A 24,808-nucleotide genomic window follows, 5' to 3' on the forward strand; every position below is an offset into this window, starting at 1 on the left:
AATTGATGGTGTTGCCATGCAAAGCTCCCCCTCTCCTCTGGCAGCTAATTTATTCATGGAAGACTTTGAGGACAAGGCACTGGACTCAGCAAGTTTTAACCCAACGGTCTTCTGGAAATACGTGGATAACACATTCATGGTATGGCCCAATGGGATGGGTGAATTACATCGATTTCTAGAGCATTTGAATTCCATCCATGCTAGCATTAAATTTACTATGGAATTAGAAAAAGACGGCTACCCCCCCCCCCTCTCTCTCTCTCTCTCTCTCTCTCTTCTTCTTCTTCTTCTTCTTCTTTTCTTTTTTTTTTTTTTTTTTTTTTTTTTTTTTTTTTCTGTAAAGGTGATGGCACATTAGGACATACCGCGTATCGGAAACCAACACACACAAATCTATATCTTCATGCCAGTAGCTGCCATCACCCTTCACAGACCATAGGTGTCCTTAAGACCTTAGTGCATCAGGCGCACTGTATATCCAATAGACAATTTGCAAGAAGAGCTCACATACCTCAAGAGCATTTTTAAATCTAATGGATTTTCTCCACAACAAATTCATAGAGCATTTAATGCAAAACCTAAAATGTAGGTATGTGATGGGGAAGAAGATAGTAATTCCTTCAAATCTAGTGCGTTTTTGCCCTATGTTGGTGCTCTTTCCTCGAAGATAGGCCGTATTCTTGAGAAACAATGTGTTAAGGTGATCTTCTAGTCCCCCATAAAGATTGCAGCTTTACTCAGCTCTGTGAAGATTCCTTGTGGAAATAGTGAGAAGTCGTACGTAGGTCAAACAACACGCACTGTTCATGAGTGGTGTGTGGAGCATCGAAGATACGCACTCTTATTACAACTAGACAAGTTAGCTGTGGCCAAACATTGTATTGATACAAGGCATTCCATGAATTACAGTGATGTGAAGATTTTAACATAGACCTCTGCTTTTTGGGAATCTATCTTCAAGGAAGCTATAGAGATTAGATTAGCTACTAATTTAATAAATGGAGATAATAGTTTTAATTTGGACAAAGCATGGAATCCAGCTCTGGGGGTAATTAAACTGCAGAGAAGTCATCATGGTGTCATCGCCACCAATCATACATCGATAAGCAAATGGAATGTCTTTACGTCTTCGCCACAGGCGGCGCATGTGTAAGCGTATTTCTCTGCCACCGACCAGCATCTGTGACCCGCATGCGCAGTACCGCCGCGGTGGAGCATAAAAGGCCGAGCTTGGCATCTTGCCGTCAGTCTTGTGCCTCACTCTGAGGATGGCCGGACGATATGCGGCCGGAATATCGGTGGAGGAAATTTTATTTGCGCGGCTGCATGCCTGAAATTTAATGGACTAATTACAAAATTTGTTGGGAATTATGTCCACAATATCATTTCAGTTTAAATGAAGTGAACAGAAACAGTTCTTTTTTTGCAAACAAAGATGACATTGCATTTTCTACATTTTTCTCTTGAACCTTCTGTGCATCTGGAAATTTGCAACTAGTAGACAGTGCACCATTGACGAAGAAATAAGTGTTGTGCTCTGTCATACCAAATGTCTTCCGAAGGCCTACTTTTTCCTCATTACATTTGGAGTATCTGGAGGTGTGGCAGATGATTGCCCTCCCCACTTAACACTAACATCAGGCCGCCTCATATGGTAATATAGGAGCTATATTATTTTCTTTGCTGGTAGACCCATTGTTGTGGCACTTCTTCTGTAGCTCTGTACCACAGCAGAATCTTCAAAAAGGAAAGTTTCAGTGAGTGTATGTTTTTTAGACTTCATGAAATTTCTGCAATACGACAATAATTGATCAAAAAGATCAACCTTACCCATGCCATGGTTCTATAGCTCCACAATTCCTGGTTGATCAGTGTAACATATTCACCTTGTTTCTTGCCGTAGCGTTCAAGTTTTTCCTTCCCCAGTGAAATTTTGCCTTGAACAGTTTCATAACCCATGGAGTTAGCTTGCTCTTCACATACTGTTTTACAGAGAGGTGCCCTGTAAATGAAATCATTGCCTCATCAACTGCTAACTCTTACTCTACAGTTAATTACACAGGGCAGTGTAGATATGCCAAACCTTGACCATGACCATGACCTCGTTGTTAGATGGCGTATCCACATGTTCACAAGATACAGATGGGTTGTCATTAGGAAGAACTCTCTCTCGGTGTACTTTTTCCAATATTGTGTCCCAAGACATTCGAAGTCTGGGAAAATTTAGAGTTTCAATTGTTATATGAAGTCCAAACAATTTCTTGAGTTCTGCTGATGTAGTTTGTTACAAATTCTTAACATTTCCACTTTGTAATGCATGTAATATTTGTTATTGCTAAAGATGTCATTGGGAATGTACTTAATAAAGGAAGTTGAAGTCTGAGGAAGTAATTCCTGGTCTTCAATATGTTGTTCCTATTTAGAATAAGAATCCAATATAGAAATTGTTTAATGATGCCACTTATGTTCAATTTCAATGTCATTGTTGATAATTAGGTCACTTTCTTCAATTGTAACTATCATTGTTGTCCAAGATGGAATAACAATAATATTATGAGGAGGATAGATTGCTACTCACCATGTAGATGAGATGTTGAGTCACAGGCAGGCACAACAGAAAGACTGCTGTACATTTAAGCTTTTGATCAAAAGACCTTCTTCTAAAGTAGAACACACACACACACACACACACACACACACACACACACACACACACACACACACACACATATATATTCAAACAGGCACAACTCACAACTTGCAGACGTATGACCATTGTCTCTTATACCCCATAGCAGCCAGAGACAGTGGTCGTGTGTGTGAATTGTACCTCTATGAATGTGTGTGTTTTCCACTTCAGAAGAAGGCCTTTTGATAGAAAGTGTAAATGTGTTGCAGCCTTTTCGTTGTGTCTGTATGAAACTGTCTCAGTTAATGTCTCCTCTGTATGGTGAGTAGCAATCTCTCCTTTACATAATATTGTCATTACTGTTTTCATTATAAATGTAACTTTAATAATTTGGCTTTATCTGGTCATTGGTTTCTTATCTCTTTATTTTGTCAACCTCCACTCTCACCTATTTTTTTTCCTCCCTCTTGAAATACAGCAGGACTCCACATCAGGAACTGTTTTTCTTCTTCCATTCGTATGCATCTCTAAAATGGCACATCATGCTTAATTTTGAAATTATAATTATTTTTGTTATTATTATTATTATTGTATGATGTACAGAACTGAAAATTTAAGAAAAATCGCAAATAATCTTGTCAGTAGTATTTTCCTATGTACAAGGTGAGATTGGAAAGTTTTAAGTATGGGTTTGTAATGTACAATGGTGGTACTTACATGCTACTGCCATGCATCTCCTTCAAAATAGTCCCCTTCTGATTGAACACTCTGACTCCAACGATGTTTCCACTTTTGGAAATATTCCTGGAAATTTTTTTCCTAAAGTGCATTAAGGACGCTATCTGTGTTTGTGTGGATGTCTTAAATAGTCAAATTGCTTCCCTTTCAGTGAAAATTTCAGTTTAAGAAAACAGGTAGAAGTCCACAGAGACCAAATCAGGGGAACATGGCAGTTGTGGAAGCACAGGAATTTTGAATTTGGTCAAAAATTCAACGATGGAGAAGGCACGATGAGCTGGAGCATTGTTATGATGAAGCACCCAACTCCTGCCTTTCCACAGTGCAGGCCTTTTCTTCCGCACCTTTTTGCGCAAACATTCAAGGACACATTTGTAGCATTTCTGGTTAATTGTCTGTCCTCCTGGTGTAAATCCATGATGCGATAGATTAAAAAAAAATTACCAGCATCATCACCACCTTCGACTGACTTTGCCGTGCTTTTTTCAGTCATGGTGAACCTGGTGTCTTCCACAGCAAAGACTGCACTTTGGCTTCAGGATCATATCCGTATACCCACAATTCATCACCTGTAATTATCCTCTTTAACAAATCTGAGTAATTTTTAGTCCTATTAATCAGTTCTTGGCACACTTCAAGTCTGTGTTGTCTCTAGTCACTTGACAAAACTTTTGGAATCAATTTTGCAGACACTCAACACATGTTCAGATCTTCAGTGAAAATTGACTGAACTGCATTGAAACTTAAGTTCATCAGCCGTCTCCCTAATTGTAAGTCTATGGTCAGAGTGCACTAAGTTGGGAACTTTCACAACATTTTCATACGTTTTTGATGTGGCAGGACGGCCGGACCGTGGTTCATCTTCAAATGATTCACAGCCATTTTTAAATATGTTGAACCAGAAAGGGGGGGGGGGGGGGGGAACATTCGACTGGCTCATACAGTTTTCTCTAAAAGCTGTTTTTAATAGGTCGTAAGTCTCAGAAGCTGCTTTCCCAGTTTTAAAACAAAATTTCACACAAACTCGTTGCTCCATTTTTATGTCCATTTTCATGCAGACAGAATCCAGCAACAAGCCCTAACTGACCCGCACTCAACCAGCTGCCACAACGAACTGAATAAAAGTAACGCAGTTTCCTGTCAGAGGGTATTCAAGGACAAGACAATGACTCATTCCCCACCCTCCGTGTACCTGCCTGCCAAACCAGTAAGCAGTAGTGGATCCATTCTTAAAACTTTCCAATCACACCTCGTATACTGATATATGGTGTTCAATCACATTGTCAGTAACTGCAGTTTGAACGCTGTGCCAGTTTCCATATATAACAATTACTGGTAGTATAACAGATGTGCCTATATTGAAGAAATTCCACCCAAAACTTGTAAAAATTGTTACGATAACAAAGAAACAGAACAATGGCTTCACATGAAGTAAACACAGAAGTTCTACGTTCTGTCAGACACACTGCTTGAAACCCCATGGTTAAGATTGTACATACTGAAAAGCTGTATTTCTTTTTATGGACTAAAACAATTGTGAAATATTCAATATGGCAATAAGTAAACTGATCATTTAATAATTTGCATACAGACTAACTATTACATTCACTAGTACAGTTGGGTATAACTTACCAACTACTTTAGTGTATTCTTAAGTTCACAAGTTGCTGTGCACTACTGCTTTCATTTGATATTTTTATAGTAGTGCATTACAGATAGCACTATTTGTGCATGATGAAAATATTTAACATACGCAAATTTGCACTGGAGGTTTCCTTTGAGGAAAACTTTTTCTGTTGCAGCTAATACAGAGTAAGAATTAATGTACACCTTTGTAGCCAGTGTGTTTGAAAAGGTTACACACACACACACACACACACACACACACACAGACAGAAATGTGGGGCAGGAGGGGGGAGAGAGAGGGGGGGGGGGGGGGAGTGGTGATACAACTAACACTTTGCTTACAGTTACAGGCGGCGACAGCAGCTGCCAAAAAGAAAAAGAAGAAGGATAAGAAAAGAAAATCAGAGTGCCTGGATGAAAGTGTTACAAATGGTAAGACCACTTACAGTAAATATAGTGTATGAAGATCCCTGACAGCTCACAGTGCTGTGGCTAATAGCTGCAAACAAAAACAGTAGCTGTCTACAGAGCTGTGGTAACACTGAGGCATTGCATTAGAGACGTTTACAAAATTATGTTATTGGTTGATATAGGCTCACAAAGCTCCCATGCCCAGCCCACTGCAACTGTCAGGGATCAACTTACACCAGTTTAACTATAGTCCAGGAGATGAACCTTTGGTACTGACAGCTCAGTAGAATCTTTCCATTGCCAAGCGATCGCAGGTAACCAGCCAACAACTGACTGCATTGTAGCGGGCAGGAGGAGCCACAGTGCCACTCTGCAAACCTGACGTGCGCAGGTCCGAAACGTACCAATGAGTGGCCCACGTTCAACCAGTGCTATCATTTCGCCATTTGTGTTAACATTTCAGTTAATGGTTTATTTTGTTTTCATTGTTAGTGTTTATTTGCTTCTGTCTCCTTTAAAATAATGTCCAGTGGAATGAGTAGTGCCGGCCAAACACGTGAAGTGAAAAGAAATGAAGGAAGAAAAGTATGCTACACAACCAAGCACATGAATTCGTGTGTTTGATGGGGGATTACTTTGAAAAAAGAAAAGGAAAATGGTGACCCGTTATTTCCAGTTGCTCAGTTTGAGAGGACTACAGTAGCATTGAAAATAAGCAAGAAAAATTTTGTAACAATAGGGAAAGAAAAGTACAGTATGGACTGTGGTGAGAGTGGCACAACAAGGCTGCACACACAAGGAAAGAAGCGGCAGAGGAAGGAGCAAGTAACAGCTTGGAACGATTTTGAGAAAGACACTGTTTGTCATCATATATATGGCTATTACAAGAGAAGCAAATCAAACCATCGAAAATTCAGGATGGAATGTACAATACATGAGGAGGAAAGATTTTACTCACCATAGTGTGGAGATGATGAGTCACAGGTTGACAGAACAAAAAGACTCACAATTAAAGCTTCCGGCCATTAAGGCCTTCGTCAACAATACACACACACACACACACACACACACACACACACACACACACACACACACACACACACAAAACTGCAGTCTAGGCAACTGAAACCACACTGCGAGCAGCAGCACCAGTGCATGATGGGAGTGGCGACTGGGTGGGGGTGAGGAGGAGGCTGGGGCTGGGAGGGGGAGGGATAGTGTGATGGGGATGGTGGACAGTGAATTGCTGCCCTCAGTCTAGCCTGCAACACTTCACTGTCCACCACCCCCACCATACTATTGCTCCCTCTCCCCTGCCCCAGCCTCCTTCTTACCCCACTCAGTCGCCACTCCCATCACGCACCGATGCTGCTGCTAGCATTGTGGTTTCAATTGCCTGAGATTGCAGCTCTGTGTGTGAGTTGCATTTACGTGTGTTGGGGGGGGGGGGAGGGGGGGGATGTGTGCGCTTACGTGTGTCTATTGTTGACAAAGGTCTTAATAGCTGAAAGCTTTAATTGTGAGTGTCTTTTTGTTGTGCCTATCTGCGACTCAGCATCTTTCCTTCTCATATATTATAAGAGAAGGGAACATTCTATTCTATCTAAATTACTTGTGTCACTTCAGAAAGATTATAATTTTGTAGGAAGCTAATATGCATTATGTACAATGTCAGATATTCAGTGTTTAACAGACACAAAATATTGATGGAAAGGCCAGATGTAGCCACATGACAGTGCAGATTTCTATGCAGAATTATGACTGTGAGATTCGAAACTATAGTGTGGCTAGATGAAATGTGGTTAATGCCAGCTGTTCATTACACAAAGGCTGGAGTGATGGAATGCCGAAGGGGATCATGGCAGCACCTTTTGGGAGAGGAGGGTTAATTATTGTTTTACATGCAGGTACAATCGGCTAGTTTTGTGCCAAACTGCTTGTTAATGTTTTGTTCAAAAAACACACGTGATTACCAAGAAGAGATGAACAGTGTGGCTTTTCAAAGTGGTTCGAAACATCACTTATGACGAATGTGACAAGTCTATCAATGATCATCATGGACAATGCCCCTTATCATTCTGTTGTTCACAATAGTACACCAACTTTGGCAAAGAAAAAAGAAGATACAGTATTATTCGGTGGCTGAAACGATGGAAAGTGTATATCAGAGAAGATATGAAGAAGGCAGAAATACCCAAAATTGTCACACAAAAGAATCCACAATTTCCAACATATGTAATTGATAAGATTGCTAAAAGGCACCTTCATGAAAATGTTTAGCTTCCTCCATACCATTGTCACGGAAGAAAGCGTAGAAAATTTAATTATACAACTGAGAGAGAGCTGTGATAGCTCGAGCAGTGCTGATGAAGACTATTTTAAACCAGATTCTGACAGTAATGAGAGTGGTGGTTTTCCATTAGCATAACTACAACACACTCAAGAACGTAAAGACCGAGTCTGCCATCAATCTATCATCATGTTGTGAGTACCATCTTCAGATTGTAACTGTTAATATATTGATAAATTATGCAGTCACTTGTTGTAGAACTAATTAATATTGCTAATATTCAACAGCGGAAACAAAACCTGCGTATGTTCAACGATTTGAGGAAATCATTTTCATTTCTATTGTGAAGTTTGACAAATAACTTTATGGTATTTCAGCGTATTAGAAACTAAATTGCTCTCTTCAACTTTTCATGCTTATATATTACAAGTAGAAACTGTAAATAAATTCACATGTACATATACAACCATGTCATTGACGCTTTTCTTTCTGCTGTTAGAGAATATGTACAAGTAGAGACCAGGGTGCGGAGTGCCATAAGCCACGTTCAACAGTGTTGCCATGTGTCTGTCCGAATTGTCAATACCAATCACTCGTCTTGTGGACTCTATAGTAAAGTTGTTAAAATTCATCACAAAGATATTTGCCAAAGAGTTAATGCGAGCTTCTATAATTTATATTTCCTTTACAGATGCTAGTGTTGAAAATGGAGACATTACTCTTGAACCTCCAAAAAAGAAGAAAAAGAAGAAGGTGAAACTCCAGCAAGAAGTTGAATAATAAACCTAGGTGCTTGGTCTGGTTACTAAAAACTATAATGTTGTGACCCCTTAGGGCCTGAAAAAAAAAAGTATTGCTAAGTTCTTATGGAAATAAGATGAAGCTATCAATAAGATTTTACAACATAATTACTTGTACAGCTCTAAGTATCTGGAAGTCACAGTGAAATTGTACATGTATTATTGAGAAACTTTTTCTTGAGGAGCTAATAAATGATATAGGAAATGTGGTTGACAGCGCCTGTCTGAGAATAGGAGCCTCCATAAACTGATTACTGTGGTTAACTTATTGACAATTCAGAAAATGACAGCCAAATGTAGTATTTATCTGAATTCACAACCAGTATAGTAAATCTGTTCTTCTCTGCATATCAGTTTACTTTTTGTGAAGTTGGATAGAAAAACCACATATTCCAAAAATATACATAAGTACCTTTTAGCAACAATGTAAGGAAAAGATAGATTGCTACTTACTGCAAAGGTGACATGTTAAGTTGTAGACAGGCACAATTAAAAGACACTTACATATTAGCCTTCGGCCACAGCCACCATCAGAAAAAGAAACGCATACACACATTCATTCCCACAAGCAATCACATCTCTCACACACGACTACCATCTCCAGCAGCTCGGACAATGGTACCATATTGTTTATACTCCCAACCTGGAGCTTCCAGTGTGTGATTTTGACTTTTAGCCAACAAATTACACTCATTCCAATTGTAATTTAAATTTTGCTCTGTAGTGCATCCCCCCCCCCCTCCCCCCCCCCCCCCCCCCCCCCCCACACACACACACACACACAGCTTAAGGAAGAATACATTCAGATAAAAAATGACAATGACAGTAGAGATTATGTGAATGAATGTATACCTTTTATTTAGTTACAATAACATCATTTTAAAACATTTCACGATGCAGTAACCAGTGTTGACCAACCAGAGCTCGTCATCAGATGATTACTGCATTGTAAAATTTGTTATGATGGTGTCATAAGAAAATAAAAGAAGCCATCTGGATTGAGATAGCTGAAAAATATATTGCCAGAAGTCACAGTCGGCAAATATCAATATCACATTCTGTTCTGTTATCAAAAAATAATTTATTTTCCAATTAACTTGAAATTTATATTCTATTCACATTTTATGAAAGTGGTGCCTTTAAAATGCAGGTCCTTAGCAATTATTAGAGTAACAAAATCTTTTTTAAAATTCAGCGTAATTAATAGGGATGTTCCATTTTGTTACCAAGAACCTGTATTAGCACCAGAAGTTCTGTCATTCTGAAAGTGAACTAAATACTGTTGTTTGTAGTATGCTCTTTTTTTGACATGCCATGTTGTGTAGCCCAACGAATCTTACAGAAAGTACATGTACATAGCAAGGGGGTGTTGCCTGATATTACCACAATATGGTCTCGAATATTTTTATTACACGATAATAGCACAACGAATCTTACAGAAAGTACATCTACATAGCAAAGGGGTGTTGCCTGGTATTACCACAATACGGTCTCGAATATTTTTACTACACGATAATAGCACAACGAATCTTACAGAAAGTACATGTACATAGCAAGGGGGTGTTGCCTGATATTACCACAATACGGTCTCGAATATTTTTATCACACGATAATGATACATGTCATTATTCAGATTGCCCATCTATAAAAGCAGTCAGTGTTGTCTACTAGGAAAACAACTACAAGTTGGAACATGGTGTATCTAATATGTTGATGGACAAGACTATGGCAAAAACTTGGTCTCTCAGCTCCCAAAAATGTGTAGTTGAAGATCATGGCCAGTTCCTTCTGCACTGCTGTATCGTACTTTTTGAGCGAGATTTTTTATGGATTTAGTGCAGAAGTGAAACTCGGTAGTGTAATTATTTCTCATGTTACTCCAAGGTTCACCCATTATTATAACCAGCTTAGACTTGCATTAGCACAACCTACAGGGTGACACACAAAAAATGGTAACATTTGAAACACCATATAAAAATAGAAAAAATCTAACAAAAAAAAATTTTATTGGTGGCAGTTAAACCACTACAACTTGCCATTTAAGAGAGAGTAATCCAAATTATCTGTGTTTGAATACTTTGTCCTTTGGATGGTGTCCTCCTGTATGTATGCATTCTTCCAATCTGCTCTTAAGATTCCTCATTGAGTACTATAGTATTTCAACTGGGATACTGGGCATTTCATCTTGAATTCTTTGTTTCAATTCATCCGTATTATCATATTGGAGTTTTGAGCTCTGTTCACTTGCGTGCAGAAAAATAATAATGAATTAAGGATGTGTGTGCATTTTTGGAAGTACACATAGTATTGTTTTGTTTTATTACACAAACGTGTTCCACTACAGTTACGGCATCCTTAGTGGTTTTTTTATTATTTTCCTTTTATTTTACATTATGTGTGTCCTGTGGCTGCCAACCAAAATCAGCCACAGGTCTAAATTAGTACATCATGTCGTCATTGTAGTATTTTGCTAGTCCTTAGCTGTGACACATTTGTTTTCATGTATTTTTGTGTATTAAGCTGAACATTTTCTCTTGCTTGTTATGTTGTCGTGGCTTGGATGCACTGAAATGTGGGTCCAGCTCAGTGACACAGAAACATTTAAGTATTAAAAAAAAAAAAACTTGTCACAGCTAAGGTCTAGCAAAATACTACATTGATGACTTGGTGTACTAATTTACCCCAGTGGCTGATTTTGGTTGGCGGCCACAAGAGACACACGGCGTAAAATGAAAGGGAAATAATAACAAATCCACTGAGGATGCCACAACTGTTGTGAAACATTTTAGGGTGATAAAACAAAACAATTATTTGTTTACCTGCACGAAGGTGGACCAATCGTTAATTCATTATCATCTGATATTCTTGGCCAATTCATGTACCACTGACTCTTACAGTAGATCCATAAGAAAAATAACTTATCGACAAATCCAGTGATCTTGGGTGCCAGTGAAAATCACCGACTCTTGAAATGACGTAGTTACTGAACAGTTCTCACACATAATGACATTTTTCACTCTGCAGTGGAGTAAATGCTGATATGAAACTTCCCGGTAGATAAAAACTGTGTACCAGACGGAGCACGACTCACAGCACATCCTCACAGCTTTAATCCTGCCATTACTTTGTCTCCTACCGTCCAAACTTCATAGAAGCACTCCTGGAAGAATGATATTACGGAGACGTGGCTTAAGCACAGACTGGGGAATGTTTCCAGAGTGACATTTTCACACTGCAGCGGAGTGTATGCTGATGTGCTACTTCCTGGCAGATTAAAACTGTGTGCTAGACCGAGACTTGAACTTGGAACCTTTGCCTTTCGCAGGCAAGTGCTCTACCGACTGCTACCAAAGCATAAGTCACAACCCATTGTCATAGCTTTAATTCTGCCAGTACCTCATCTCCTACCTACCTACCTGCAAGGTCTCCAGGAGAGCTTCTGTGAAGTTTGGAAGGTAGGAGACATGGTACTGGCAGAATTAAAGCTGTGAGGATGGGTCATGAATCATGCTTGGGAAGCTCAGGCGGTAGAGCACATGCCCATGAAAGGCAAAGGTCCTATGCTTAAGTCTCGATGCAGCGCACAGTTTTAATCTGTCAGGAAGTTTTAGTTCTCACGCAACTGCCATTGATTGCCTTGCAGCATGCAACATTGTACCATCGTGTTGAAACCATATTTCTTAAAGTTGTGGAATATTTTTCAATGAAGATGCAGCAAAATATTGCTACATCTTGACCTACTGATCCAAAGTGACAGTCAATGTGATCTGCTGTTCATTTTTGAAAAAATAAGGTCCAGTGACCCTTGCGATGAAGCTGGACATCATACCGTCACATTGCTGATCTATAAAGGGCATTTGTGAACTTCATTAGGGTTGCTCTTTGCCCAGTAATGGTAGTTCCACGTATTTGTGAAATGTGAGGTGAACATGGCCCCACCTGACATCCACAGCTTGTCTAGAAATCTATTGTTACCTTTTATGTTTGTCATCATTTGCTGACAGAATTCTAATTACAAATGGTAATCATTATCCTTCAGTTTTTGCGTGATTTGTAGCTCGTACAAATGAAATTTTAAATGAAAATGGAGAATTCGGTGAACACACTCTTGGGACACACTGCCAGCAGTTGCTTGCCCATGAACTGAATGCCGAGAACTCCGTAAGGCTGAAACGCCTACAGATTTGATATTCTGTGGAATATGAGCACTTCTCGGTCATCCTGTTGGTTTCCTTTCTTAGAGCATATCCAGACTCTTCACATTTTTTAATGCAAGTTTCTCTATTCTTTTGAGGAAATCCAAATATGACACCCTAAGATGGAAAAACATCAGAATTCTCTCTGGGCACTTTCAAACTATCATCTTTCTGTAGAGTATTTTTGTGGCAAAAGCATGCTGTTTAGCTTTCCACAGATCTAAAAATACTAAATGGTGAGATTGTTTACAGCTCGGGGTTCCTGTTCTCCAATTTTGTCAACTTTATATGGCTGCCATTATGCATTTCAAAAGTTCCCATTTTTCTGTGTAACTCTTTATTATTTTTGAGTACTGAAAGTTTTTAACGCTGAGAACTTTCATCATGGCCGGCCGCGGTGGCCGTGCGGTTCTGGCGCTGCAGTCTGGAACCGCGGGACTGCTATGGTCGCAGGTTCGAATCCTGCCTTGGGCATGGGTGTGTGTGATGTCCTTAGGTTAGTTAGGTTTAAGTAGTTCTAAGTTCTAGGGGACTTATGACCTAAGATGTTGAGTCCCATAGGGCTCAGAGCCATTTGAACCATTTGAACTTTCATCATGGAAATGAATTGAACAATGCCTACTTGTTATGTAATACTGGACTGCTAGTTTTTTCTAGAGCTCTGTACTTCAACTTCATATCCCATTGCATCTTGTGATCCTTCAAATAGTTAAATATTTGGGATATTTTTAGGTCATGAACCTCAAGTGACTTTCCTTCCCAAATTTCTGCAACTTGAACAAAACCAGTTTAACAAATGCTTGGGTTCAAATACTGTATGGCATACTATACAGGTAAGAGGTATTTCTGACAGTTTCTCTCTCTATAAAGTGTAGTAAAATATCTTGAATTCTCTCCAGGTGACCTAGCTATTTTACAGCACTTTGATATGTTCAAGATTTATAATTTTCCTGATGGAATTGATGCTTAAAAAAATAATAAATAAAATACTTTGTGCTGTTCACTTAAGAATATGTAATGTCTTTGTAATTTTCTACTCTTAAAGAGAGTAGGTACAGGATGTCTCGAAAGACGCCCAGGAGGGGTCCACAGGTCACCAATATTTTGCGTGTGCCCTCTACACTGTGCAACTGAGAGTACTGTGTTTTCTTTTAAATTTTTTGTCAAATTTAGTTGCTTCAAATATTGTTGCTAGATGTCAGTATTGCAGACTGTGCCGAGCCCAGGGCTTTCCCTGCCTGTATGTCACTGGGACCGGCCCTCAGACAGAAAAACTGTGCATGTGTCTTCTATACTGAGTGTTTGGGTGTTTTGTTTTGAGTTTCCATTTGGTATGGTATATACAAAGGTTCAACGGGTGTTTCTTGAGTTGAACAATGCAAAAATCAGAATTGTATGTGGAATGTCGGCTTGAATTCATATGAAAATTTCACGGTGTGCATGTTCCCAATGATGCGACGATGTGCAGGTTAGTGAAGAAATTTCAAGAGACTGGATCTGTGTTTCACAAAGGCCTAGAGAACCTTGTATCTTAATTGAAAATAAAGTAGATGAGATAGGGGAGGCCTTGGAAAGAAGTCTAAGAAAATCTCTGCACCATTTGGCACTTCAGACTAATGTGTAAAGAGCATCTGCTCACAGAGCTTTGCACAAACTGAAACTGAAACCATACAAATTAACGGGTAGTGCATCAACTGAGGAACTCGAATGCTGTTGCTCAGTGTCATGCACTATGGAGAGGTTGATCCTGAGATGCCTTTTATTCTTATGAAGCATGGCTGCAGTTGTCAGGGCACCTACATTCTCAGAATAGTCGACAATGGAACTCTGAAAATCCTCATGAATTATATCAACAACCTCTGCATAATGTGAAAACAGCAGTGTGGTGTGCAATTAGTTCAAGACAAATTGTTGGACCAATCTTTTTCCACTAAATGATACATTATGAAAGCTATTGAACAACATCCTGCATCCATATCACTAACGCCTAACAAAAATATATACAGTTATTTCACACAGGACAATGCAAGACCACACACCGCCAGTGCTTCTACGACACCAATATGAAGTGTTTTTGATAGAGGATAGTTGACTGGCCTCCTTGTTCTCCAGGTGTAAGACCCTGTAATTTTTATCATTGGAGACTGTTAAATGAGAAGGTGTATGCAACCAATTCCCACATACTTGAAGAATTGGAAGGCAGGGTTCGTCTAGTCATTTCCCAGATTTCGGCAACTGTTTGCTAATGTGCTCAGAAGATGTTAGGCTGCTCTTAGTCCACAGAGGGACATCATTTTGAGGACCTACTGTAAATAAAGGTAAGCTTAAGTTAATCAAATGGCAACCTTGTTTATGCTTAACTCGGGGGAAGTGCACACACAGCCAGCTACCGGCAGATTAGTATCAGAGATTCAGGTGTGGAGGCAGGTGGCCATGCTGCGCGAGCTGCGGACCCCTCCTGGGTGTCTTTCGTGAGATGCCCTGAACAGTCACTGTCACAGATTGAAACAGTATCCATTTTAATCTTGCAGATAATAACTATATTGTTATTTTTGAATTAATTTTAGTGTACTTGAAATTTTTTCCTATTTCTGAAGTATAGAAAGTATTTTTTTTTCTTTGGGGACATGTTCACAGTTTTTAAATAGACATGTTTTTAACACTACCTAAATATCTGCTTCCTATTAAACAGTGAAGTGAAACTGAAAGTGAAAGGAAAGAAACGCAAGTAGTAGTTTCACTAAACAAACTTGACATTTTGGTTTAGTTCTAGAGAGCTCTGTATTCCATTACTACTATTACAAGGGTCACTTCACAGCTTTGCCTTGCTGTAAAGGATGTAACATTTACTAAATAGTTTAGCAAAAACAGAGTGTATGTGCAATCTAAGGAATATTAAATTGAAGTCCGGTGACAATTCCTATTTTGCATTCCATAACTAAGATTACAGACAGTATAAAACGGTTCTTGGTTCACTTTATAGGAGGTAGCAAAAATTTGCTGTATGTGGCGACTTTAATATTAATTTTGTATGCTCTGGTGCAGACTGTATTTTTTTGCAACCAGGATACAGGGGAACAGTAGCACTACAACCATAGACAATTCATTACTAGATGGGCATTCTTCTAGTAAAAGGGTGAATGGCCTTCCAGACCTTGATCCACAAATTTATATATAAAAGCTAATCCAATGCCCATAGACCTCATTAAGGAACAAGTGTGGGCAGGATTTTTATAGTGCCAATAACATAGATTAGAAATATAATGCTTTCCTTCACACATTTCTCGTGCTCTTTGAAAGCTGAACATTGTGATTCTAGCAGTAAAAGGCAGCCTGGGTGGCTGACTAGTGGGCTAAGGATATGTAGAACAATATGGGAATTACATCAACATTTTAAAAGTAGTCACAATTGCGCTAAAGTATGCCATTACAAACAATACTGTAAGGTACTTAAAATGTTATTAGGAAAGCAAAGAGTATGTGGTATGCAAATAGAGTAGCTAATTCAGAGGATAAAATTAAAACAAGATTGTCAATCATGAAGGAAGTGTCTGGTCAGCAGCATGAGGTCGATGGTATAAAGTCAGTACATAGCAAAAAATGTTTCTGTTACTGATAAGTTGGATATATGTACACTATTTAACCATCGCGTTCTAATATTGCTGGTGAATTAAACGAAAACTTAATTTCTGCAGGGAATGATATCTCTCTCTTCGAAAATGCCCTTCCAAGGCAGATTTATGAAATACTCCGCTGTGATATTGATAGGGAGCGATTGAGTCAGTTATTAAATCATTGGAGACTAAGGACTCTTATGGATATGATGGAGTATCTAGCAGAATATTAAAGTAATGTGCTGCACATGTTAGCCCTGTACTTAGCCATATTTGTAAGTCATGGCTAGTTTCCTGAGTGATTAAAGTACTCAGTAGTAAAGCCACTTTATAAAAAGGGATAATGGAGACATTTTCAGAACTATTTCTATGCCCTCAGTGTTTGCTAAAATTATTGAAAAGGCTGTGTACATAAGGATAATTGATCATTTTATTTCATATAATTTGCTATCAAAGGTACAGTTTGGTTTCGGAAATGGTTTAATGACTGAAAATGCTATGCCTTCTTTTCTCTGTAGGTACTGGATGGGTTAAACGAAATGTTTTGAACACTAGGCACCCTTTTTTTTATTTAACTAAGGCATAAGTGGTGATCACGAAATGTTGCTCCAGTAGTTGGATCATTATGGAATACAGGGAGTAGCATACAATTGGTTCACCTTTTACTTTAATAATAGAGAGCAAAAGGTGATTTTCCACAGTATTGTGAATGGCTATGATGTGGGGTCTGGGTCTGAGTGGAACACTGCTAAATGTGGGGTGCCCAAGGATCAATCCTGGAGCCACTCCTTTTCCTTTTTTTTTTTTTTTTTTTTTTTTATGTAGATGATAAGCCCCTCTCGTATTACAGGTATTCTAAAATATTTCTATTTGCTGACGGCACTAGCCTGGTAGTAAAGGATGTTGTGTGCAAAGTGGCACTGTTTCAAATAGTGCCGTTCAAGACATAAATTCATGGCATGTAGAAAATAAACTAATGTTAAATCACAGTTCAGACTCTGTTTTTACAGTTTCTAACACACAATTCAACAAAACCTGATATTTTAATTTGACAGAATGAGCATATGATTAGTGAAACTGAACAGTTCAAATTTCTAGGTGCTGAGGTAGATAGTAAACTGTCATCTAAAGCCCACATTCAGGACCGTGTTCAAAGACTTAATGCAGCCATTTTTACTATTAGAATAGTATCTTAATTAAGTAGTCTACTTTGCTTATTTTCATTCGCTTATGACTGACGGCATTGTATATTGGGGCAACTCTTCCCATTCACAAAGAGTATTTTTGGGTCAAAAATGGGCAGTTCGGGCAATAAGTGGTGCAAGTTCGTGAATTACTATAATTTCTTGTTAACAATGTCAGCATATTCCCAAGAATTAGCAGCTTTCATTTAGTTAATACTAGGCAGAAATCCAATCTGCATTTGGATCGCGCTGTCTTTGCTCCTGTCAAGAAAGGTGTGCATTATACTGCTGCATCCATTTTGCATAAGCTGCCACAAGAATTCAAAAATCTGAGCAGTGATCCATGCACTTCAAATCTAAACTGAAGAGTTTCCTCATGGGTCACTCCTTCTATTCTGTCGAGGAATTCCCTGAAAGATTAAACTGATTCCTGTGTTATATTGTTGATTATGTTTACATAAATTTATGGCTTGTCTTTTTTTATTCATAAACCTTTTTTTCTGTTTTTACTTTTCTGTTGTAATTTCGTGCAGTGACATGTCCCATGACCTTGGAGACTTGCTCCGCAATTTGGTCCTACAGGATTAGACTTGTAAAATAAAAATTTAAAAAAAATAAGGAAATGACTTTTAGCATAATTTTAATTGGCACTGATTAAAGTTGTTTAGATGTGTACTGTGAGGACAGTTTTTCCTCAGTGCTAATGAGCAAAAACTATAGTTGCTAGCCCTTCTGCCAGAAATTTGTGATTATATGCAGTTTGTTACATATGGAGCATGAGCATGGCTTATGAGGTATGAGGGGGGGGGGGGGGGGTCCATCAGTGATGATCATACGAAAACATGAGTGCCTGTAATACAGTCAATAGCTACTGGCTATAAGAAAGACTCTCTATGCTATTATCAAGATAAAATGTTATTTCTGTAAGAGAGTATCATGTTCTTCAGTTGTTCTGCTCTTAAATTGTGAATAATCAGATAACTTCATTGATGAATGTATGGAATCAAGTATTGATGGAAATGTGTAAGATTCTTAAGAAGAAAGGAAAAAAGTGCCATATGTTTAACAAAAAACTGAGTTAGAAAGTTACTTTCATTAATTTGCTTGAGAGAACACAATGCTGGGCAGAGCCTATTCAGAGACAATATGCTGAAGATTAGATGGGTAGAGCACATAACTAATGAGGAGGTATTGAATAGAATTGGGAAGAAGAGGAGTTTGTGGCACAACTTGACGAGAAGAAGGGACCGGTTGGTAGGACATGTTCTGAAGCATCAAGGGATCACAAATTTAGCATTGAAGGGCAGCGTGGATGCGTAAAAATTGTAGAGGGAGACAAAGAGATGAATACACTAAGCAGATTCACAAGGATGTAGGTTGCAGTAGATACTGGGAGATGATGAAACTTGCACAGGATAGGGTAGCATGGAGAGCTGCATCAAACGTCTCAGGACTGAAGACCACAACAACACAACATGTGCAAAAAGTCATCTCATGATTATTTCACTCAAAGGGGCGGGGGGGGGGGGGGGGGGGGGGAGAAAGAAAGAGAGAGAGAGAGAGGATGAACTAGTATTTCACACATTCTTAAATAGGAAGGATCGTTGAATCCAGTCCCTATGGTGACACATGAAATCAGCTATGTTCAATGTCAAGTGTAAGTGTAGGTGAGAATTTTATGCATTTTGGGGAAGATAGGGGGAGGGGTATTTGTGTCATGCACACCAGTAAGTAGTACCTGTTGTCTGCCAAATTTTCACAAGCATTCAATACACAGCAAACAGGTAATGCAGTGATTAATGAGCTGGTTATTACATATGGTCTTCTAAGCTGCAGACATATTTATTTATAAGAAGGACATTTTATTTTATGTAAAGGTACTTTGCTGCACTATTTATTTATTCTTTTGTAGTGATATAAGTTACACAATGAGCTCTTTTAGGCGATTTGTCACTATCAAGTGTACATGTGAAGATGGTATAACAGGTACAATATTGCTACTTACATGTATGTTAGTCTATTCTACATGTAGCCACTTTATGCTTACGTCTTAGTTGGTACGACATGGTCCATATGGCATCATGGAGCGTAAATGTCTTTTTGTTATGATACAAAGCTGGTAGAAAAGCTGTCGAAAAATATCTTTACAAGATCGTGCAAATAAAAAGTAACTATTTAAATAACATGATCGTATCATAACAAAGAGACAAGCAACATTTACACTCCAAGATGCCGTATGGATTATGTCACACTAGCTGGCGTGATGGTATGGGGTGCCATTGGTTACACGTCCCGGTCACCTCTTGTTCACATTGACAGCACTTTGAACAGTGGACGTTACATTTCAGATGTGTTACAACCCGCGGCTCTTCGATCCCTGCGAAATCCTACAATTCAGCTGGATAATCCATGACCGCATGCTGCAAGTCCTGTACGGGCCTTTCTGGATACAGAAAATGTTCGACTGCTGCCCTGGCCAGCACATTCTCCAAATCTCTCACCAATTGAAAACATCTGGTCAATGGTGGCCGAGCAACTGGCCCGTCGCAATACACCAGTCACTACTCGTGATGAACTGTGGTACCATGTTGAAGCTACATGGCCAGCTGTACCTGTACATGCCATGCAAGCTCTGTTTGACTCAATGCCCAGGCGTATCAACCGTTATTACGGCCAGAGGTGGTTGTTCGGGGTATTGATTTCTCAGGATCTATGCACCCAAATTGCGTGAAAATGTAATCACATGTCAGTTCTAGTATAATATATTTGTCCAATGAATACTCATTTATCATCTGCATTTCTTCTTGGTGTAGCAATTTTAATGGCCAGTAGTGTATATATGATTAAATATTTATTTATCAAGTTAAAAAGATTAAATAAAGATTAGATAAATCACTACGTAATACCTGCACAAGGGAACAGCACACTCATCTTTATCAGCTGACTAAAATATATACTGTTTATTTCTGAAGATAATCTAAACAGATTTGTTCTATGTTATTCCTTTTCGTAAATAAGCAGTTTTGTTCATATCAACATAAAGACAAAGTCAAAACAGATACTCAGGTATGTCATGCAGATAAAAGACAAAAATGCATGTGGTTAAAACAACTTGACTATTGCAATTCAAAAAAGGACAAAGAACACTACCAGGAGCAGCAGTACACCTACAAGAGTGCGTCACTTTTCACATTTTCTTCAAAATTTGTCTCTAAACTTTTGAGTGATAGGAACAATTCCTCATTCAAAGTGGATAGTTTTATATTAAATAGTTTTATAGGTATGATTTGGAAGGTGGGAAGTAATCACATTAAAGCATAATGTAAGGAAATATTTACATTAAAATTATATCAAATTAATCCAATGTAGAGCCGTGTCTCCATCTGCAGATCACTATGAAATGCACGGCAGAGGGGTTTCCATTACTACCAGCATTTCTTCCCATTCCATTCACATATGGAGTGCAGGAAGAATGACTGCTTAAATGTGTGTCTGTTTGCTGTAATAATTCAAATTTTCACTTTGAGGCCCATGTGGGAACAATACTTTGGGGAATGTAATACATACTGGAACTTTGTAAGTAGGATTTCATAGGCATCTAGCTATGAGAATCTGCTAGTATTTTGATATGGGATCTTGATGAGTAATCTAACAGCATGTGAGTTTCTAAACAGTCTCAGTTATAAATTGGTTGTATTTTCCCATTACCCTACCAATTAAATGAAGTCTGCAACTTGTTTTATCTACAACTGAGCCCATGTGATCATTTCTCTTCATATCCCAACACACTGTTACATCCATTATTTTTATGGGTTGACTGATTCCTGATTGCTATTGTTGCTATAGGATACTACATTTCTGAACATTTAAAGCATGCATGCTTATTTATTTAGCCCACTTAATCACATGTAGTACAGTGTGCTAGATGTTATAGGACTTGACTTAAACCCAGTGTTTACAAAGAAAAATGATCATGTTTACATGTACATATTACAAATTACGTATATTTAAGTTCATGTATTCACTTACTGAATAGTAGTGGTGGCATTTCGGATAACATCTAATAAAGCTTTCAGATGCATTTATACTTAATATTAATTTTAAATCATCTCGCAACTTCCCCGTATAGTAAATACCATTCTGACTCAAACTTACAGACTCCTTGTTAGTACTGTATTGTCATTGCATCATAATTTTTTCTGACTGTCTCTGAACAATGAGAGTTGCTCTGTAGCATAATTCCATATGTTAATGGACAGTGGAATGAAGCATACTATAAAAAGAGAAATTGTTCATTACTGACACAGTGTTTTAAATGTGACACATGTGAATCACTTGCAATAATTTATTGCACAGCTGCCATGTATGTATCCCGCTACAGTTGTGTCCAAATGTATTCCCATAGTCTGATGAGGTCACACTCATTTACTTTTTAACTCACTTTACAAAGAAAAAAGCGTATCGTTTGAGTCTTGCACCCATTTTTTCTGACTTACCAACCACAGTCAGTGTTTTCCTTTACACCTCGTCTACATTGGGAACAGTCACTACAAGGTTTTTGTCATCAACATATATTATTGACTTGTAGGGCAAAGAAGTAGATAGATGTAGTATGGAAACTGCTGCTGGGATGTAAAAAAAAAACACACACACACAAACACACACACACCTGTTGGTTACATTGTCGCACCTATACTGTGTTGAGAGTGCTCACGGCTTACTTGGGCAATGGGTTGTGTCAAGTGAAGTGGGTGAGGGGTGAAAAAGGTGGGTTGTGGTAAGGATGGATGGGAAAGGGTGGTAGGTGGCTGGGAGGGCCTTTGACAAAGTATGGTATAAAGGCCTCCTCCTTAAGATCTGGTCACAATGCTTCCTGCTCCCCCCCCCTCCCCCCCATATGTTGTCTAATAAAAAAAATCTTAACCAACCGAAGGCACAAATGACGATAGAAGGAACACTATTGTCCCTCTTCACACCTGATGCTGGGGTTCCAGAAGGAGCGGTTCTGTCACCCACTTTCTGCAAGTTGTATACTGCCGACATCCTGAAGACTGAAATATAGTGTAAAGGCCTTGCCCTGTTTGTGGATGATACCACCTATTGGTGTAATGCAGTTTCCCATAATGCCAAAACCGTTGCCTCTCACTATATTTCAAGATTAGAAAGCTGGATGTGCAAGTAGAGAATCAAACCAAATACCACAAAAAGCCAATTGATCCTCTTCAGGCACAGACACCTCTGCCAGAAGCATAACCTATTGCCGTACAATGTAAACATAAAACTCTGGAATGAAAACATCCACTCAGGAAAGACAGCCAAATACCTAGGGACAACCCTTGACTATACACTAAGTTGGCTACCCCACACCTTCCTCATTATTGACAAATCCCACACTCATATGAATCTAGCTGTACTAATAAGAGAGGAATTTTATGGCACCTGATTTGTCAGACCAATTCTACAATATGCAGCAATAATATGGATAAACTCTGAATCTCAATCAGGCAGAATTCAAGCTCACAACAGATGTAACATTTGCATAGCAGGATGCCTCCAACCAAGCGCCAATGCCAAGGAAGTCAGCACGAGCATAAACATTCTTCCCCAATACCAAAAAGACATCAATTCCAAATTGCCAACTGTGGATCCCAAAGACTTGCGACAGATGGCCTAATAAAAACTCTTAACTACTGCCAAACACTAGAAATTTAGATACCCCCACTTCCAATAGCCTCTGCCATCATACACCACAGCAAAATCTCTTCAGCAACACCTTCCAGAACATGCTACCACTGTTACAAATATCATAGACATCGAAGGACAATAGCTTGAATGATGAAGAAAAACAGAATCTATCAAAATGTTGAAAGTTGAATTACAATAGATAGAAAAAAAGAGAAACTGTAAAAATAAAACAATGACTACTGAAATACAATAGAGATCACAACCACCACCAAAGCAGAACAATGCCAAAAATGAGAGGTAAGGAGAATCTAAAATTAAACGAATATAAGCTACAATAAAATAATGTATCAACCCTAGCTGAGGTTTTGGTGGTTTTCTGGCAGCTGTAAGACAAATGGCAGGGTGTGTACTTCCACCAAAAAGAAAAGAAATGACAATCAAAGATTTATATTCCACTAGAAATGAAGTAAATCGCAAAAATAACACTCCAACTGAGGAAATAAGATATGCCAAAACAGAACAACATTCACCAGCCATGGCCAAAAACTTGATTGAATTGCACAAAAACAGCCACACATTTTTCGTCCCAGAGGCATTGACAGAAAAGAAGCAGGTGTGAAGGATATGAATGTGAGATGATGACAGTGAGGTGGAGGAGTGGGTTGGAAATGGGAGACAGAACCAAAGGAGGAGCTAGAGGAATCTCTCCCTGACAATCCACATGTCAGCCTCATTGTGTGCTGCACAGACTTTGCGGTGCAGATGCCCATTCACATGCTACCTCTCTTCCTTCCAGCCATCAACCACCTTTACTGTAGAAAAGAGAAGGTTGCAAGCTGTCTATAAAGCCCTTGCTCATTGGGATCTTCGGTTCTAAGTTAAAGCATTAGTTTGTGACATAACAGTAGCAAATTCAATCACTTTTATAGAGGTGTGTGTGTGTGTGTGTGTGTGTGTGTGTGTGTGTGTGTGTGTGTGTGTTTGTAAATTTTGACTGAAAACTTTTGGATAAGGACCTGCTGTATTTACCTTGTAGGCATCAGATACATGAAATTCAAACTGGTCTGCGGCGTGAAAAGTTCAAGGAACACTTGGAAAGATTTGACATGTTGCAAATCTCGGTTTTTGCCTGAGAGAAGAGCAGTGTAGGTAGGATTGCACTGAATTAACTGCAATTGTTCTTGAAGTACCAACCATTCCATGTTGCCGGGGCTATCCAACATGCAAGATGCAAGGTTGATGCTGAAATCTGTTAATTAGTTGAGAATGTTTGTGGTTGTGATGAATTTGAATTGCAACCACAAGAAGAGAATGGAATTTGTGCTATCTGTATTTTACATAATGTTTATGTCAAATCATAATTCAGGGACCTTTATGAAGCCATAGCACCATATTTAGAATTCACTGGTCTTTCAAATCTGTATAGATATCATGTCGTTGATTGTGATAGCTCTTATGCGACTTTACAAAAATTGAAAAATCATTTGTACCCTCGTGTCCCAAGGGTTCAGCTAAAACTCAATCAAATCCCCTAAAAGTATCAACACTGGGAGTGAAGAATTTGTTTCTAATAATACTAGAGTATTTTTACAACATTTGATTAGTGTGTCCAGTTCCTTTGGACTTGATAAGTGA

General features: G+C 38.7%; 1 protein-coding gene across 2 annotated transcripts in view; it reads left to right on the forward strand.

Moving 5' to 3' along the window:
* The window catches only part of LOC126474964 (nucleolar protein 56), an 82,594-nt gene extending 73,752 nt beyond the window's left edge, over nt 1-8,842 (forward strand). For both annotated transcript variants that reach the window (XM_050102490.1, XM_050102489.1), the window contains 2 exons: nt 5,338-5,425; nt 8,386-8,842. In XM_050102490.1, coding sequence (XP_049958447.1) covers nt 5,338-5,425; nt 8,386-8,474 — 177 coding nt within the window. In that variant the 3' untranslated portion in view covers nt 8,475-8,842. The remainder of the gene's footprint in view (nt 1-5,337; nt 5,426-8,385) is intronic.
* The last annotated feature ends 15,966 nt before the right edge of the window (nt 8,843-24,808 follow it).

Source organism: Schistocerca serialis, chromosome 4, assembly GCF_023864345.2.
Source record: "Schistocerca serialis cubense isolate TAMUIC-IGC-003099 chromosome 4, iqSchSeri2.2, whole genome shotgun sequence".
Lineage (NCBI taxonomy): Eukaryota > Metazoa > Arthropoda > Insecta > Orthoptera > Acrididae > Schistocerca > Schistocerca serialis.